Here is a 20023-nt window from a genome sequence, read left to right on the forward strand (position 1 = left end):
TGCCATCTCCAAAATAATGGATTCATGGCATTATATTGTATGTTAAAAGTGACAAGCTTGTTCTCTATCTTAACTGAGAAAAGATGACAATATTTTGACAAAATAAAAAGCTAGTTTCTAAACTAGAAATGGAAAATAAATCTTTCCAAAGCGATTTATAGGTCTCCTCCTCCATAGACTAACTGTAATGTTTAAAATGCTGAGACATGTCAATATTCTTATTGTTTTTTGCGGAGAAGGTGCAAAAGGCTTGAGGATGTTCTTCACCTCACCCTATGGAAGGCAGTATCTTCCCCCTGCCTGAACTCTTTCACAGCCACCGTCCTTCCAGCTAGGGAGGACTGCACTAGACGCCATTCAGACTTATCAAATATTTGTACTTAACTGGCCAGAGACATCTAACTGGATCTAAGTGGACAAAATGTAATTAATGAATGGAGGGCTGATTCTGCCACCTTTACTCACATTGAGCAGTTGCACTGAAGCCAGTGGGACTCCTTGCAGAGGAAAACAGTACTCCGTTTGAGTGAGAGTGGTCCTCAGGCTGGCACGTGTTCAGGAAGCCAGGGTTACACCCTTCCTCTCACAAAAAGTTGTATGTGAACTTTAAAGTGGTCAGGACCTTAGTTTTACATCTCTTGTGAAATACAAGACCTGCAGCAAAACAATATCCTTCCCTTACCCCAAACTTCCCAACCCCAGGATCATTCAAGGGCACCGATTCAGTACTAGCTCAGGCTACGTCTATACTACATGCCACTGATGGCAGCTACATGCCACAGTAAAAAGCAAGCGGCATCCATGCTGCCGTGTGTAGCTACATGTGTCAGTTAAAGGCTCTGGCAGTGGGAAGTAAGTGGGGAAAGGCTGAGCTTGAGCGTTATTTCCCTGCTGCCCCCCTCCCCACTGTCAGAGTCTTTTCTTGTGGCGGGGAAAGGCTCCAACAGCGGGAGGCAATGGGACACTATACTGCTAAAAATAGCAGAGTAGATGGGGAGGCACAGTCTGGGTGAGTAGAGAGCGGTGTAGGGTTTGTACTCACTCTACTCATCTAAGCTTACCTTGTGCTAGGGGGGCTACCCATGTCTATTTGCTATTTGCTGACTCAGAAGGATGAGTGCCAGCTATTTAATCACCAGTACCCCTTCCTACAATGCTTGGATTTTCCTTGGGAGTTTTCCCATGAAGGTATTGGCTAGGCATGACTGTACTTAGTTTTGTATAAGCAGACTTTACAGTCTAACAAAAGTGCTTTACCTCCAGGAGCCAGGGTTTTAGTTTTCTGTCCAGCAGGATATCAAATCCCAGTACTTCAAAGCAGACACTGTCACTTCCGGGAGCTTGGCCTGGTCTGCACATACGATAAGCATGAAGGACATGTGGCTCTGCTACTATGAGAGTCTTCACCACTAGTTCCTGTGGGGATTTTTCACAAAGTTACATTAGAACTGCAGGGAATGATATCAGCATATTTTGAGATAAATCATAATCAAGTTTTTTTCATATTCAAGTCTTCTAATACATTCATGACAAGAGGAATTGTCTAGATCTGTCATCTGTGGTTACGAAAAGGTTGAACAAATGATTGCTATATTTTTAAAGCAGTCTGAGGGAATTATATAAACAAATCCATTTTAAGGGATTTAAGCATAAATTTAGCCCTTTGTTTAAGCAGATATTGAAAATAGCATTAAGTCTAATTTTGCCCTGCCTTATATCTTGGGCAACTCTAGTCTTATTAAGGGTTACATGACATATAGATCAGGGCAGAGTTTTCTCTAGATTTATCAATATCTCCCCTGCTATTCTTATTGCAATTAATTCACTGTCCTACACTGTCTAGCAAAATGACTTCAATGCTAACCTCGCAGAAAAAAGTCTCTCCATAAAGAAGGCTAATTCAGTCTGAAAGCCGTCCTACTTATAAGCCTTAAAAAAAAAATTTAAAACAACAGTTTGCCCTTAGCACCACTTTACAGTATGTGCTTTGTGATGTGCATTATTGAGAGCTCGGATTAATAACGCTGCAATACACATGGTGGTTTCCAAGCAAAGTCTAGAGATGACAGGTGACATTAATTTTCTAAATTGATATGCTGTATATACATAAATCATTAATTGCACATTAGTTTTATCTTACTGAAATATCATTCCAGAATTTGGAAACATCAAGGTGATTTGTTTGTAGAAACTCAGTAAACCATTTTATGGACCGTTTACTGCCTTTATCTTCTGTTTCATCCCGTTCAAAGTGCTCATTATGTTTATTCACAGAGTAGTTGGTTAGATGCATATACAACTGGCTCTGCAAGCAGGGAAAGGTAACAGATCTCTCATAAATACGGATCCAGAATATGTGGTTCAAAATAATTTAAAAAGAAAACCCAAGTAACTGAAATAAAGCCTTTTAATGTTATATAAACCATGACATACTTTGTAATATTTATTTTATTTCTATTAAATATATTATTCATATTTTGAGTTTCATATCACATTTCTTGAAATAAACCCACAGTACAACTATCATTACATGAAGCTCAAGTATAATTAGCTCTTGGGAAGACTTTATATACTGAATGTTACAGCCCTGATAAAGCAAAGAACTTAAGCATCTGCTTAAATTTAAGCCAACTGAAGTCAATGGGACTACTTAGAATAAGATTACCTGCTTTGCTGGACTGGGGCCTATGTGTGTTGCCAATCTTTATATGTCCATACATAAACAATAACTAGAGACAGGGCCGACTCTACCATTTTTGCCGCCCCAAGCAAAGAGAAAAAAAAGCCGCTCGGACTGCCGCCGCCCGAACTGCCGCAGCAAAAAAAAAAAAAAAAAAAAAAAGCTGCCCAGACTGTGCCACCCCAAGAATGGACGGAATGCTGCTCCTTAGCATGTGCCGCCCCAGGCACGTGCTTCCTCCGCTGACGCCTGGAGCTGGCCCTGACTAGAGAAAAGTATCTACAGAGCAGTTAACATACAGAATGGTTACATCCCCACTAGCAGAGGTGTCTGTAGACCAGGAAAATGCTACTAAGTACTTGGCCACCTGTCTCATTCTGACACAATCCCCCTTTCAGTTTTCACTGTACTCTGTTTATGAGAAATGTTCTCATGAAGAAGATCCGGTTTATCTCCTTAAAAATATCTACTAACTCATGAGCTCTATTCCCTCACCCTTGCAGTTGTCAGTGAGGCTCAGGATTGGCGGCTGGTACCCAGACATTAGAGGCACCGAAGTTCCAAGGCAGAACATCAATAACATGTAGCCCAATAATATTTGTTTTTATTTTATATGGAAAAATGCAAACAGGAGTTGATTTATGTTTTCAATTGTGTTTTGCCATTGAAAATGGAATTGAACTGATCAGACAGAGCTTGAGGGGGATACTAGGCACACAGAAGATTAACTAGGAGATAAAACATTGAATAAAAGCAAAACCTGCTTTCAAAAGAAGGACACAAATTCGAGGGTATTTTCAAAGTAACATTTTTGATGGTTAACAGAACTTGTTTCCTGAGGAACCATTTTAACGAGCCTAAATTTTACAATATATCGCTTTTCCTTTAAAGGCCATTTTATAAGTCACTGATTTATGTGCATGTTCTTCCAATGTAAGCATTAATCAGCCTTACTGCTGCACTACCACACAATCTGTCTTACCTTATTGCTTAATCGAGGGCCAGTAGATGTTGCTACAATCTGTCTGCCCCAATTCCATGCTGATTTGATGGAAAGGAGACAATTCAAGCTCTCCCGTCATACTGTTTATTTCACCGCAGTTACTTTTATTTGAAAAACTTAATAGCCTAAATTCAGGATAGCTGACAACACACTGGGTTAACACTATACAAAATGGCTTTCTGCTATGGTTTCTAATTTTTGTTGTGAGAATCAGATCAAAGTCCATAGTCTTGACTAACCACAGATGTCATCTTTCCATAAAATGCCAACTATCCTAAGTTAATTGTTTTGCAGATTACGAAGAAATAAAAGCCTTTTCAGAACATTAGTTAAATTGTTTAACAATCTTCGCTCTAAAAATTTCTGGATTTTTAGATTATTAGAAATGAGCCAGGCCACTCAAAAGCACTTCAAGTAATTGATGGATTACGGCGTCAGCAGATTTCAGAAAAGAGCAAAGAGTTGTTTTATAAGGTCCAAACTAAAGGAAAAAAAGTCCTTGCATGATAACAATGCTAGAAAAGAGAATGCTGAAGTAGGCAGTACCAAAAGAACTCTGACTGTTCTCCACCTCACTTGCCAGGTCACAAAGCATATTTCAGTGATATTGGTGGCATATTAATGCAAACAATATTCAAGGCAACTAGTTCTGAATATAAATTTTGATAATTACATGCAAGAGACGAGGGCAGCTTGATTTACTGATGAATATTAACAGAAGCAATGCATAAAGTTACTTCATGCAACATCTTATAAGAAATCATATAGCCAATGCCTTAGCATTTGAAAATAGTATCAGGAGATGAAATGTGAGTTAGATCACCAACTGACAAACAAAATATTAAGGGCACTGCTATTGTTGTAAATAAAATACTAAGGGCACTACTTCCTTAGCAATGGTCACTGAAGGTACAATGCCTGCAGAGGCTAGGAACAGGGATAATGTCTCCCAACCGACTGAGAAAAGTGCAGTTACTGCAGATACAATATGTGCTCTTCCCATTGCAATCCTAGGGCAGAGGGGCAGTGCCAGGATTATGATCCATCACACATAAGCACTGGTGGCAGCAGCTGTACATCCCAGTTTTAACATCAGAGCACACTGGCTGCCAAATTATAACTATGTCCTCCACCAGAGCAGTGAGAGGGGAGTAGGGGAAGGAGGGCAGGGAGGGAAAAAAGACTCTCCGAACGCACTAGTACCCCAGCAAACCCATATTGAGACAGCCATAATTTAGCCCATGAAATGTGCATGGGTGTGGAATAGGCAGGGCCGGCTCTAGGTTTTTTGCTGCCCCAAGCAAAAAAATTTTTGGCTGCCCCCCACCCCAGCCCTGGGCTCTTCCCCCCCCCGCCCCAACTGCACCCTCCTGCCGCCCCAGCCCTGGGTCACTGGTAACTCGCACCCACGGCGGGTCATTCAGCAGGAATTTTGGATGTGCACAGAACACAGACAGGATTGGTTTCCATATGGTTACAGAACTGCAGTAAAGTGGAACAATTTTCATCTTGTGTGATTGAAGGATATCTGGATGCATATTATAAGACTGTCCTACATAAATGAGGAAAAGTTGAGGTGCCTTTATTATTCTTTTGTTCCATTCTTTGTTTCTATGGGGAATTTGCCAGTGCAATATTACTGTCTTCCTTTTAAACAAATACAACTAAAACTAAAAAAAAAAAAAGCAATGGCTGTTGAAAATAGCAATTCCAGTCCTAATAACCCCTGGGAAGCATTTCTTGCTCAATTTATTCTACTTTTTCTACAGCAAGTTACAGTGGATCAGTATATTTGATTTGGGAGAAATGAAGTAACAGCTGCCCAAATTGAGCTTGAGCACTCCTGAATTTTGAGGGTGTTCAAATCTGGAAGGAAGGTGCTAGATTCCCTTTCTGAATATTAGCTAAAACTGGAAAAGAAAAGTCAATTTCTGCTTCCATGGCTCAGAAGTGTAAATCCTCCTATGTGCCTGGTACTGTATCTAAAGCTGCCCAGGCTTGTAGAGCCTCCCCTCCCTTACTTTTCATTTTAAATTCTAGTGGGATCTCCCTTGCTAGGCTTCAGATAGAGAGGTGCACTGTCCATTTAGTCCACCGAATTCTTTCTTTGGGGGAGAGCCCAGGGCTGGGGCGACAGGAGGTGCGGGGGGGGGGAGCCCAGGGCTGGTGCAGCAGGGGGATGCAGGTGGGGGCCAGAGCTGGGGCAGCAGGGGGTGTGGGCAGGGGAGTCTCCAGGGCTGGGGTGGGGGGCGGCAAAAAACCTAGAGCTGGCTCTGTCCCTACCATTCACAGCAAGCTGCAGCATGAGGTTTCAGTTCCACACTCCTTCCCCCTCCCTTTCCTGTTAATTGTGGCGGAGGGAATGCTGAGAAATGTAGTTCTTTCCCTGCTCCAGGGCTGACTCTATAGGCAGGGAGCTAACCAAGGAACTACAGCTCTCAGGGCCCCCTGTTGGTTCTCAGCTCCCATGCTGGATTCTTGCGCCCCTGCAAATTTGCTGCCAAGCAACTGCTTGCTTTGCTGGTGCCTAGAGCCGGCCCTGGGAATAGGGAAGCTGGCATGACAGCAGGTTCCCTATGCAACAGAGTAGTGCAAGAACTGAAATCACTTATACCTGGGATGCCTCAAAATTACTTGCTTCTCAGTAGCCACTCGTATTCTGTTCTGTGTCACACTGAGAGGGCCCGAATACTGTTACCTGTTCACTTGGAGACACAATACAGTGAGTAGTAGAATTAATATGCGTCTCTCATGATTTGGTGCGTTCCTCCAAGTTTGCAGGTGGTCTTCTACTGTCTCACTGTAAAGCAGCCAAATATATATTTCCACAAGCACGTACATGTGAAGTGGCTGTTGCTACTGGGCTCTGCTGTTCACTCCTCTCTTCCACTGTAGGAACCATTCCCCTGTAGACCATTGGTCCTGATAATACCCACAGTAACCATCCCTAAACCCTAAACCCACAGTAACCATCCCTCACTTGCAGTGATTCTGACTCCTGACTGCAATGGCAACCGTTATCAGCCCACGAACCAGCTCTCATTTTCTGATCCCTCTTCCGCACAGCTTCCCAGACCCCTGGCTGACACACTGGAGGGATTGATTCTGTGCCCTTTCAAATCAATACTCACAGATTTCCCTGATGCAGGATAAGGCAAGAGATGCCCCTTTCTCACCACCAAAGACAAAGTATTGAATAAATATAAATTCAATATAACAGTCATTGATGGGATCCACTTTAGTTCTCCCTGGTCTAGGTTTGAAGGTTAATAATTGTTGTCTTTTTCTCTCTTTTTGGAAATAAACGTCTTTTGGAGACAACAGAAGAAGCAGATTAGTTTGAAGATTATTATATAAGCAATGATATGTCATCATGTTCTAGCACTGCAGAGCCAATAATGAGTTAAATGTCTTGAAGGCTGTCTTTTATTTTAACTTCTCATTTACATTCTGAACTTTAAGCTAACAACGGAAAGGTCCTGCCTAGCAAATATAAAACTAATTCTGGATTTGAAAACCTAATCTAAATTAGGTTAATATGGACATTTGTTTTCCCTTCTCCAAATGCTGCTAATCTTGCTATGTATCTGACATTCATTCAATCACCCCCTTAGAAAATATTTAGTGCTATTATTACAAGTGATACATTGGGACTAGCATCCACTTACCAAATTAGAGTCACTGGGAGGATGGTACTTCTCTGTGCCCATTCTCACAAGTCCATCATGATATAAAAATATTTTTAATGGATCACAGGATGTTACCAGAATATACACTCGTAAATCAAACTTGTAACCTTCCATAAGAAATGGTTTGTCAAGGTATTCCTGAACAATCAAGTGATCCTGAGCTTGTAGTTTTTCTCCATTTCTTATCAGAGAGATTCTGTTTAAAACAAAGGTTAATTTAAAACACTGAAATTTGACACAACTCTTTGAAGTACATTTTCATAGCTGACCAGCCAGAGAACCATCTTAATTCCATTATCTATGTGGATATTGTGTATCTTATTTGCATAGTACAGAAATATGCCATTCACTTAGGTGCTTTTATTGCTTCCTGCACTTGACAGTGCTACAATGGGATGAAGAAAATCAATGCACCATTTAAAAATAACTTTCTGCTCCTATTCATCCGACAAGTTGGAATAATGGGTTTCCCTCTGCTGTTCAGAAATGCTAGGCAGAGTGACCAGCCACTGGCTTTTAAGATTATTTCTTGTCATGCAGCTCTAGAGACTGGCTCCTATACTTTCTTCAGTTCATCTTCTGCCCCAGATCCAGGATTCAGTGCCACTTCACTGCCGAACTGATTTCAATGGGGCTACTTGCAGAGTAAATAGGAGTACAGGTGGCAGAATCAACCCCGATTTTTATTGTTTCATTTCATGTTTTTCACATAACCAAGTGGCTGAGCTAATTGATATTATGAACTCCGGGACATTAAAATCTATGTTAAAAATACTAAAGTTTGGAGTTAAGGTAACAAAGCTGTGAAAATTCAGAGTTGAGACTTGAACCTGATATACTTATCTCACCTGGTTGTTCCTGTAACATCCCATCCCATAGATACAAGAGCATATTGCCTATATGTATTTTCACAAAAGGAATCCTGATCTCAAGTCCTATTTGAGCCCCTTATCAGCAAAAGCTTTCTGTAACAAGGAAAACAAAGTTCCCCTTTTACCATTTCCATTTAGCCTTCTATCTCAGCTGTTATTGGTCTGTAGGCCTTTGTCAAAATGTGAGTCTTCTTATACGGACACTACTATTCACATACTTTTGCTACCAGAGTTTCCAGGTAATGACAGTAGCTTGGGATAAGAGGCACAAAAGTTAAAATTTAATCTCAAAAACTGCCCATTATTTAGAAAATATTTTTTTAAACATTTCACCTTTGAATAGATTATTCATGTTATCTAAACAATCGACCTACCCATGCCCCATTGCACCATTAGCTGGTTTGACTATAAACGTTTTCTGTCTTCGCTTCTTCTTCAGTTCCTTTACATAGTTCTGAAATTGCATATATTCCGCAGGGAAGATCCATGTTCGAGGAATAAAACTATACTCCTGAGGCTGAGACTTGATCATTCTGCAAAAAGGAAAACTGAGTTTAGAAACCTTTTTCAACCTTCAAGTTTAAACCTGTTACACTTCAGTCTACAGGACTAAATTGTATTCTGAATGGGGACTCTGAAAAGCAAGTTTGACAAAATAGAGTATCAAGAAAACAAGTCCAAAACAGTTAAGAATAGTTGTCTATGATGCATTAATATGCAAACAATCAGAACTATAAAAAGGGCTATATTGCATTTTTGCATATCCTCATGCATGGATTCATTTCTCCAAAAGATGTGGCTCAATTAATAAAAATCCTTGGTGATATGCTATCCTTCCTATATTAAAGCGTACAATGGGATTAAGATATATAGCAGTTCATAGATCCTTCTCCCCTTGGCAGAGACATCCTCCTAATTATCACATTTTGGTGGCAAAATTTTGGCCATATTTTATCCCCAGTGCATTGGTTTAATTTCATTTTTGTGCCAGTCTGGGATGCTATCATGGTATGTTTATACTGAAGATACTCTTAAGAATACATATTGACAATTGTGTGTGTTTGGGTGGCAAAGAGGGGAAGGAGGGAGAGTTCATATATTACCGGTACATATATTAGTGAAATAAAGGTCAGAAGGAACCAAAAGACCTAAATTCATGTCTGCAGGATGGAGGAAGAAGTGTGGGTGGTGACAGGGAAGAAAGAGGACCCAGACCACAAGAAGTTTATGGCAGCATTTCCCAAACTAGAAATTATGACACCCAAAAGAGGATACAAAATGGTTCCAGGAAGGCATGAGACATTGAAGGAAAATGAAGGGGAAAGAAAAAAATGCAAGAAAGCCATCACTAGAAGGTTCCACCAGTTCACACTGCAAGTTGACATCTGAAAAGTGTGAATGTGCAGAGGCCACTCAAAGAAGATTTGGGTGTTTCAAAAGTAAATTGGCAACAGTATATGACCCAAACTGATTATTTTTTAAATAAATATAACATAGTGCAGTGAATTCTCTAACAGATTACAGATTTAGTTATACTCTTACTCTGCCAATGAAAGCAATAAGGTCAGGATGCCTTGGATGTAAGTGAACTTAAAGTATCATTTCAGTCCAACTATATGAGACCATGAGAGACTTCTAATTGTCTCTTGGTAACAGAAATGACAGAATTACCAAGCACATCTGCAAGACTAGGACTGGAGCCAAAATACTAAAAATATTGGTACAATAGACACACTGTCACTGAATCCACTGAATAAGTATACAACAAACATTACAGAAACCTGCTGCATTCTCCTTTCCCTCCAGATTTACTCCTATGTATCTCTACACACATCTTCACTGTGTAGAGATATATAAATGGGGAGAGGGATGGCTCAGTGGTTTGCGCATGGGCCTGCTAAACCCAGGGTTGTGAGTTCAATCTTTTAGGGGGCCAGTTAGGCATCTGGGGCAAAAATCTAGCTGGGGATTGGTCCTGCTTTGATCCTAGATGACCTCCTGAGGTCCCCTCCAACCCTGATATTCTATGAAATGCAATTGTTAGAGTGAACCAATTTCAAATATATTTATACAGCATATGATGCTACGCACAACAGTTTAGAACTTTAATATCTTCATCTTTTTTTTCTTTAATTGTGCACTGCCAATAAGTACAAAACTCCTACAGCATTTAATAAAAGAATATTTGTAATAAAAAGTTTGCACTCCTATAGGGAATTTCATCTGAACATGTCAAAGCACTAGCGCATATAGTATGCAAGTTTGGTCCATTATTTAGGTTTTATGAGGGCTAACTATCAGTATTTTTCTCATGGGAGGTATTATACTGATTTTACAGATGGGCAAACTGAAGCAAGAGGTTAAGTGATTTGCCCAAAGTCAGTAACTAAGCTTAGAATAGAAATCTTCAAGAGACTATACGTAGGAACCTTTTCAGAGAATTGCATGGGGTACACTCAACTGCATATAACTCACAATGGTGTTTGAGAGACTCATGTGATTAAATCCCTAAACAATGCACTATGTTCTTCTGAACCTTAATATATAATTACCATCTTTTTTCTCTGTGTTTATGAGCAACATATTTAGCAAAACGTGCTACCAGATTAATATGTTGCTTTTTCTATTTGTGGCTAAGCTCCAAGCCTTTATGTTATTGTGAGGATAAAGTTTTATTCTAAAGCTTTTCTCCTCCGCTTCATTTACTTGCTTGCTTGTTTCCTTTAAAAAAAGGATTTAGAGATAATACTGTGTTCTGGACATTTGCTGCTTCTATTTTCAAAATACAGTACTCTATTTCTGCTTGCCCTGGTGCCCCATTGTCTCAACAGAATACAAGAGCAGTATTTGTATTGTATTGCAAGCGTGACTATCATTGAAAGAACTGCATAATAGAGCAAAGAAAACAATTTAAAAAAAAAACTGAGCAACATTCCAGCGCACTCTTGAAAAAAGGTAAGCAGAGCTGAGAGGTAAGATCATAAACAAAAGCAGTTGTGCATCATTCCATCCTACAATTAAGGAAACAAGGGAATAGAAGAGACTGTATGCAGCAGAAAAGCAAGAGACCAGAAATAAGAATTCTGTACTATTATATACATAGTCACAAATATTAAGAACATAAGAACATAAGAAAGGCCGTACTGGGTCAGACCAAAGGTCCATCTAGCCCAGTATCTGTCTACCGACAGTGGCCAATGCCAGGTGCCCCAGAGGGAGTGAACCTAACTCCCTGTGAATATTAACACAGAAGAATAACAATCAGGAAGCAAAGCCTCCACTCTACATATTGTAGTATTCCCAGCCATATCTCACAACTCCCTTTAACTTTAGATACAGATTTGCCTCTTTCACAAAATGGTCTTGAGCTTTGGCACTTTGATTACTGTAAATTATTAAGATTAAATGTTGACTTACAATACTGAGGTCATGGAAAATAGGCTAGATAAATAGAATTACAGCAGGGATTAATTTCAGTAAAGTTACACCAGAGATGTATTTGACCCAAAAATATTTCTATGTAAGAAATTGAGCCCACATTATTTACAGTTTCTTGTAGCATTGTCACAGACATCATTTTGAGACTGTGTCCCACACTTGGGCTTCAGCAGGTTGAGACGCAAGTTCTCAGCCTGAACCTGATAATATACATGATAACCTGAGCACTTTATTGCTCTGCACATTTTTTTAAAATCTCAGACATGAAGTAGTATGACTAACATAAAACATTGCCCATCATGCTGACCAATACTGCTTCATTGTATTCTGTCTGCTTTTTGTTTTACACTTAGATTGTAAACCCTTCAAAGCAGAGACCATCTTTTTGTTCTGTGATGGTATAGCCTCTAGTCCAGTGGGTCCTGATCCATGACTAGGGCTCCTAGGTGCTTTGGTAATGCAAATAAATAATAGTATGCTGTGTGCGCGCGCATGTAAAAATAGGAATACACATGTAAATTTCCATGAAGAAAACAGACATAGTGTAGGTCAAATTTTAGGTCTAAAGATTAATAGTACACTGTATTTTTAAATTATTTTGAACTAATTTACTGTACATATATCAATATATTCACAAACCTTTCTGTACACATTTGGAAAGCTCTTCTTTATCTTAGTAACAGGCCGATTAATCACCATTTAATATTATTTTCTTATAGGTTATACTCATTGGGCCAGATCCTCAGACAGCATAAATCTTTGTAGCTTCACTGATTTCAATGGAGCAGTGCCAATTTACACTGAGTCTCTATTCAGTACCTTGTATGTTTTTCAATAATGAAAAAGAAAAACCAACTGACATTTTAGAAGATAGTCCACAGAAGGGAAGGACTAGTTTCTTAATAAGATACTTTACATTTATGTATTTGAGATATATATATAGATATAGATATATATATATATATATATATATATATATATAATGATACAGAGAACTGCTTGTTATTCTAAATAGATAATACATTATTAAGTTATTATACATCAATATATTTGAATACTTTGTCCCCACTACTCCTGTTTCTGTTGCTAAATCATGTATGTGCAAGTGTGCTTAAAGCACGTGTTATAATACATGTAAGGCCCCAATCTTGCCTTGTGTGGCGTGTGGACAGACTACTGTGCATTTGTGGAGCCACAATGAAGTAAACAGGACAGGCACAGAAGTCTACCTATGTGCTACAGCATGCAGGATTGGGGCCAACACTACTGAGAACCTCAGAAATGATTTCATGGCTCTGTTATTGTACCCTGTAGAAATGAACAGTTCTCATAAGAGACAATTCAATATTGTACAACATCAAAAAAACATGTTTGGAATGCAGATTTAAATTCAGTCACTTTTCAAACACCATTCCTAGATTAGTAAGAAGTAAATTACTTGGTCATGTTTCTTGCCAAGAAATCCTTCCTACAAATCTCTCCCATTCCTGGAAAATGGTTGATTCTCTGGAAAAAAAAAATGTGAATGTTGGTATTTATATGCGTTTCTATCACAAATATTATAGACAAACATTTCAAACAGTCAATTAAATTAGTATCAGATTACACATTAATTGGTAAAGACTTTCTAAATTATATTCGATATCCTAGAGAGTACTTCAGTGGTTCTCAAAGCCGGTCCGCCGCTTGTTCAGGGAAAGCCCCTGGCGGGCTGGGACAGTTTGTTTACCTGCCACGTCTGCAGGTTCGGCCGATCGCGGTTTGCCGCTCCAGGCCAATGAGGGTGGCAGGAAGCGGTGGCCAGCACATCCCTTGGCCCGCGCCGCTTCCCGCAGCCCCCATTGGCCTGCAGCGGCAAACTGCGGCCAATGGGAGCCGCGATCGGCCGAACCTGCGGACGCGGCAGGTAAACAAACCAGCCCGGCCCACCAGGGGCTTTCCCTGAACAAGTGGCGGACCGGCTTTGAGATGTTATGGGCTGCATTCTCCTTTCCCTCCAGATTTACTCCTATGTATCTCTACTGACTTCAGGGCAAGTGAGAGGAGAATCAGATCCTTTTACTCAGAGAGCTATATGTAAACAAATACAGTTGTCACAAACTAATGTTAAAAAGGAAGGAGATGACTTACAGACAAATACTAGGGAGAGGGGCTCTGATTATCTAACAATATACAAGCTCATATCCAATTTATCCTATAAATGTTTCTGTATTTTGAATAAAACACTCCATCTCTGATCACTCACAACAGGCCACTGGCAAGCAGAAGCACTCCTAGAACACCAAAGATGTTGACACTAAAGGCCAAGTGATACAGAAACTTCATACTGGGAAAACAAGATAGAAATTAAAAATCCTTAGTATCAAAATATTTGGTGCAGCTGGTGTTTCTGCCTTCTAGTCTTGTGATGGGTTCAACTGACCCAGGAATACCAAGTGATTAATTCATGACTTCAGAATGGAAGGTTTTTTAAAAAACTGATTCAGAAACATTAAGCATGCTGCATGTTACCTGGTAGTTTCGGAGCTCAGCAATCTTGTCTTGTTGCACAGCAGAATCACTCCATATGAGATTAGCAGTCTCATCTTCATCTCTTGTCTTCACAAACCCCAGCTCATCTATTACTAAACGAACTACACAAAAGTGATACACTTAAATGATATTTTGAAATGAACCTTCCAAATGTAAAACAGAATATTAATTTTCAGTACAAATTCACCCTTGGCCACAGAACAATATTAGCATACAAGCTAATGGAGTTCATATTGTTCAATTTATGATAATTTGGACAGTCTCCATCTGTCTATTGCATAACTAATTATAGTGTCATTACTGCTTGTACTGTAGCTGGGAGCAAAGTGCAATCTGCAGTGGGAACTGCAAAGAGCTTCTAAATTGTCCAAAAATAGTTTAGTAACAATCCACTTAGACTCAAATGGATTTTAGACTATCTTTGTTATTACATATGTTAATTTTACAGCAACAATGACTATAGGTGCCACTGAAGCCAGCAGACAAGGATGCCCCTTAAGTCAAGGGTCTAATACTTACAAATACAAATTGATGCATTGTTCTAATGTAAAAAAATAAGTCTAAGGATGTGCCACACATAAGTAATGTTGCAGGAGAAGAGATTTCCCCGAGTGTAAGTACGATTTCTTTAAAAACTGTTCATTCAGCAATCTGCATAATAGACTTGCTCTGATATCTTCTCTCCAGAAGGGGACTGTCCAGTTTCTGGATTTGAAGCTTTCCCCATGTGACAAAACTTGGCCTAGTGGCCAAAGCTCCAGCTGAGTATTTGCATGGCCATCAAATGGTCTATATAACTCACTTGAGATTAGAAACATTCAATCATTTCAACAGCCAAAGTCCTTAACTAATTAAAACCATACAAGGCAATCTATAGAAAATTCTATAGAAGGTTGTGTATTGCTATATCAACATTTTACAGAGACTGGATTTACAGGTAGGGAGCTTTAAAGAGCTTCCTGCTCATATTCATTCAGCAATTGGCATAACTGACTCTTAGCAATAGCTCTGAGAGGTATACCATATCCCTACTGACCTCACTGGGTGTTAACACTGAATCCCAGTGATGAACATTTAAAGTACTGAAATTTAAATGATCTTATTGCTGATCAAAAACATGCAAGAAAGAAGAGTGACAGCAGTCATAGTATGAAGATATGCACAGTACACACAAGCCCCACTGAGGGGAGTCAAGACCAGGAAGCCTACCAGAGCTCAGAAGCTATTTTGAACATCAACATAAACTACTGTGAGTGGCAACTCATTCTGGTATGGGATGTAAGCAGAGCTTGGTCAGTACAGTAGGCAGAGTTTGGAAGAGTACTGCTATTTTCCCCCTTCCCATTGATTTATAGTAAATGTCTCCAAGAATCATGACCAGAGATAGAGGATGCATCCATGCCTGTTGGTCCTCCTCTTTCTTTGGATTAGCTGTTTAACATGAGAACCATCCTGTTGGCTCATGGTGAACAAGTCCATGACTAGAGTTTTCCCAACAGCTGCAAATAGTCTTGAATGCAGAATGGGCCAGCTCCCATCCACCCTGCTGGATTAGGGTCTGCTTACACAATGAAGACCACAATTAAAAGAAGGACTAGATCCTAGGTTGGTTTTAGAGTATTCTAGATTTATGATAAACTCCAATGATAAAAGAAGAGAAACACACTTATTGAACTGCAATCTGGACCTTTGGCTTCTAACAACCAGTCATCTAAATGTGGCTGCACTTCAACTCCTTCCCACCGAAGAGCAGTCACTATGAATGGAAGAGGATATGCTGTTATATGCTACTGGGGCTACTTGCTGTTGAAATTCTTGTATCTGGTCGGGGAGGATTGTTCTGTCCAAAGACTTTATCAGTCTGCCTGCCCAGACTGAAGGAGAGCTGAAGGCAGTGTGCCAGAACTCAGGGAACCATGGGATCCAAGTCTGTCTCTGTTTGTGCTAGAAGGTGAAGGAGTGAGAAGGGAGCTGGGAAAACTGGCTCCATCATACCAGGTGAGAGTAAGGAGGAATTGGCAGGGGAAGTGAAGAAACAGGATTGACCTGTTACCATTCCTTGAGCAGCTGAGAGGCCTCCTTTCCCAGGGAAAAGGCAAGAATCTAACTGATGGAATGTGGAGACACTGCATATGCAAGCTGCCATGTTGTACTCTAGACTCAAAGTTGCATTATTTTAAATGAAGAGCCAGATTCACAAAAGGGACAGAGGGGCTGTCAGTGTTGCAGCACCTAACTTTTAGGCACCCTGCCACCTGCCCTGAGTTAGGCTCCCAGGCTCCCTGTACAATGCCTGGGGAGAGTTAGGCACCTAAAAAGGGGTTTCACAGATAAAGGGAGCACCACCACTGGCATCTTTTTTACAGGTTTAGGGGTGCTCAGATCAGGCCTCAAAGGCTGGGGCTTAAGCATAAGTAAACGTCTCCAAGTAAGTAAGGTGCCAAGCTGCTGGGAGGTGTCAGGACTTAGGTAGCTGCGCACATGGTCATTGCTGAAATTTAGGCACCTAGAAGATTTTACCAGTGAAAACGTGGGTATCTAGAGACTTTAAGCACCTACAGGGACAGGCAGCAGCTGAGTGGTGGTTTTGTCAGGAGCGCCGCCAGCTTTTCTGCCGCCCTAGGTGGTGGAAGGTCCCGCCCTGAAATGCCGCCCCCCACAGAGGCGGCGGAAGGTCCCGCCGCCGAAATACCGCCGCGGTCACCGCCCCCCAAATTGTAGCGCCCTAGGCGACCGCCTAGGTCGCCTAATGGGTTGCGCCGGCCCTGGGTTTTCTGAATGCCAATTATGCCTAAATGTTGGACTTAGGCACTTGAAGTGAAAGTTAGGCACCTACATTCCAACTGTGAACCTAGCCCTCATAACTGTGCAGCTGCAGTGGGTTGTTAAGTGTGAATGCTGGGAATCTAAATTAAATTTGTCAACTGTTTCAATGCTAACCAAAGCATGCTAGAAAGGAGAGGGAGAATCATGCTATGAAGATTTTTACAGTCTGAGACACAGTTCATTTTCCTGTCCTGGCTCGATACATCCTCTTACTTTTCCTAAGCAAGGAGATATGCCTAGCAGAGCTCAGCAGAGCACCGAAGCCCTATCAAGGGGGGGAAATCAAGCCCAAGGAATGCAGAAGAACCCTTGGATGTATCTGAACCCCAAATGAAGGGAAAATAAGCCCACAGAGCCCAGCAGAGTACATATATTTTGATCATATGCACCATCATCTGTGGATGGAGCTTATTTTGCAGACAGATTTCAGAAGAATTCCACTACTACCTTTTTTCTTCCAATTCAAACCCTGAGCCCGTGGAAGATCCTGGACCATCAGTCCACATGGGTAACAAGCAGAACAGGCCTCACAGATATCACTATAAGGTCCAGAAACAATTTTATACTCTCCTAGACCACTCCCTGAAATGCTGATATAGCTTGATGGAGGTATAAGGAGACAGGGGTTTCCTACCTCAGCCATTCACTAAGGAGACCTCCATTGGCAAGGAAATGCTTTGTATCTGGAGACTGGCCCATTTGTCTCTGGAGAGATGTCGGAGAAAGCCTACTATGAAGATTGCTACATGAATAGGAGAATATATTTTTAACATGGTCATTGTTCAGTTTTCATCAAGTAACACCAGTGGTCACCCCCATCTCCAAAAAGCTAAAATGTCTTTCCCAATAACTTTATTTTTAAATCTGAAGCTAAGAAATATGCATCTGATGAAGTGGGTATTCACCCACGAAAGCTTATGCTCCAATACATCTGTTAGTCTATAAGGTGCCACAGGACTCTTTGTTGCTTTTTACAGATCCAGAGTAACACGGCTACCCCTCTGATACTAATCTAGTTTTGTATCCCCCCCCCCCCCCCCGCACACACACACACACACACTATGAAGGCCATGTATAAAATTAATGGAATAGTAGCTTCAAGTGTAAGAAATGCATGAACATAATCAGTTTCTTAGAGAGACTTATATGTAATGATTAGAGAATTTGACATTAAAATCTTAATTAAATAAAGAAAGGTGTAAGTTCTAAATTATTTAGCTGAACTCATAATTGAGATTTTTTCCTAAAGCTTTATTAATTGGTTGTTGATATTTTAATAACAGGCTTAATCCTGAGTAACAAACAGGATTTATGGGTGCACAAAGCATTCAAGACCAGCAGGTATATATTATAACACAACACAGAAAGATTCCTATGTTCAAAAAGAAAACCAATGGCATTAATTCACTATGGGCCTGACCCAAACTCCATTAAAGTCACTGGGGTCTTTCCATTAACTTCAATAGGTTTTGGATCAGGCCCTACAACAGTGAAAGTTCTCTTTCCTTCCTGATTCTACTTTTTATTTTACCCCTTCAGTCTGATTTCAACCCTTTTCACAAACCCCAGTAGCTATTAAAAATAAGAAGAATCTGTAGCCTCCTACCAATTTCATATTTTGTGCCAGCAACGTTCGCAGTGATGATTCCATTCTTTTTCTTCTTTCTGACTTTTCTTTTAATTGTGCTTTGGTAAGGCAGTTCTGAACTCAAAGTCAGACAAGAGGTTCCTTGGTTATCTTTGAAAAATAATGTTTGTAACAATCAACAATACATAAATTAGCAGTCTCATCTTCATCTCTTGTCTTCACAAACCCCAACTCATCTATTACTAAACGAACTACACAAAAGTGATACATTTAAATGATATTTTGAAACGAATCTTCCAAATGTAAAATAGAATATTAATTTTCAGTACAAATTCACCCTTGGTCACAGAACAATATTAGCATACAAGCTAATGGAATTCATATTGTTCAATTTATGATAACAATACATAAAAGAATGCCCATAACTAAAAGAACCATAGTACAAAAGCAATGCGAATTACTAGTCAGTTACGTATTAGTAAACTTTGATTCAGATTGATTAACAGTTACAAGCATGTTGAAACACCATCATTAATGAGCCATATTAAAAATACAAGAGTTCTATAATCAATTTGCCTACCTCCTTCATTAGGCAAGGATGGCATTATAACATGGGGCTGCACAGAACCAGGTGTCCAAATTCTGTTCCAAATTCTCAGAAAACCATGAAGGCCTTCAAAGTCAAATGATTCAAAGCTTGTGTCATACCATTTCAATCTCTGATTATGGTGACTCTCAATTATGGAAGAGACAGGTATCTGCATTAAAAAAGGATTGATTATAAAGGAATAACTGATAAAGCATAACTTGTATAGAGGCACATTTAAAACTGTTTCTTCCTTTTGTTTTTGGCAATGTGTGTACCCAAAACTGATGATTAAGCCTCTAAAAGTAAGCAAGTTAGCAAAAATATGCCAATTTATTCATCAAAATGCAGAATCCCAAAAGGTAGTTTTCTGTTTAATTTATGGTGAATAAAAACTTTTTAGCGGTCTCTGTTCTTTGAAAAGGATTTATAAGGTTTCACTTATTACAGTTTGTCTATCTAAGATGTTTACATGATTTGTTATTAGATTCAATAACTCTGGGAACTTTTATCCTCAGCAAAGTGCACTGAATTCCTGGTAAGTTCCAATCATACTGAAAATTTCATGGTTTAAAATAATGTAGTACAATATTATGCATGCTCCCATCACCATGAGGGGGGAAAAGTGAGACCATTTGTTGAACGTTTATTAAATCAGTTTCATATAACCTGGGACCACAGACACTAACATGCTGTCACAGGGTGACTGGCCCCTGTGACTGAAGTAGGTCCAGCACACCTGTGCCAGAGCAGGTGTAACCCATTGCATTAATTAAGGGGATGGGACTTTTTCTGGGCTATAAAGGGTC

At 40.0% G+C, this 20023-nt stretch overlaps 1 protein-coding gene across 1 annotated transcript in view; it reads right to left on the reverse strand.

Moving 5' to 3' along the window:
• The window catches only part of TTLL7 (tubulin tyrosine ligase like 7), a 77987-nt gene extending 58754 nt beyond the window's left edge, over window positions 1-19233 (reverse strand). Inside the window, exons 1-8 of the mRNA XM_065409321.1 lie at window positions 19209-19233; window positions 18647-18778; window positions 14194-14315; window positions 13121-13188; window positions 8619-8777; window positions 7352-7568; window positions 2141-2305; window positions 1258-1416 (exon numbers count right to left, since the gene is read on the reverse strand). Of these exons, the coding sequence (XP_065265393.1) occupies window positions 1258-1416; window positions 2141-2305; window positions 7352-7568; window positions 8619-8777; window positions 13121-13188; window positions 14194-14315; window positions 18647-18778; window positions 19209-19233 (1047 nt within the window). The remainder of the gene's footprint in view (window positions 1-1257; window positions 1417-2140; window positions 2306-7351; window positions 7569-8618; window positions 8778-13120; window positions 13189-14193; window positions 14316-18646; window positions 18779-19208) is intronic.
• Between the last annotated feature and the right edge of the window lie 790 nt (window positions 19234-20023).

The sequence above is a fragment of the Emys orbicularis genome, chromosome 8, assembly GCF_028017835.1.
Source record: "Emys orbicularis isolate rEmyOrb1 chromosome 8, rEmyOrb1.hap1, whole genome shotgun sequence".
Classification (NCBI taxonomy): domain Eukaryota; kingdom Metazoa; phylum Chordata; order Testudines; family Emydidae; genus Emys; species Emys orbicularis.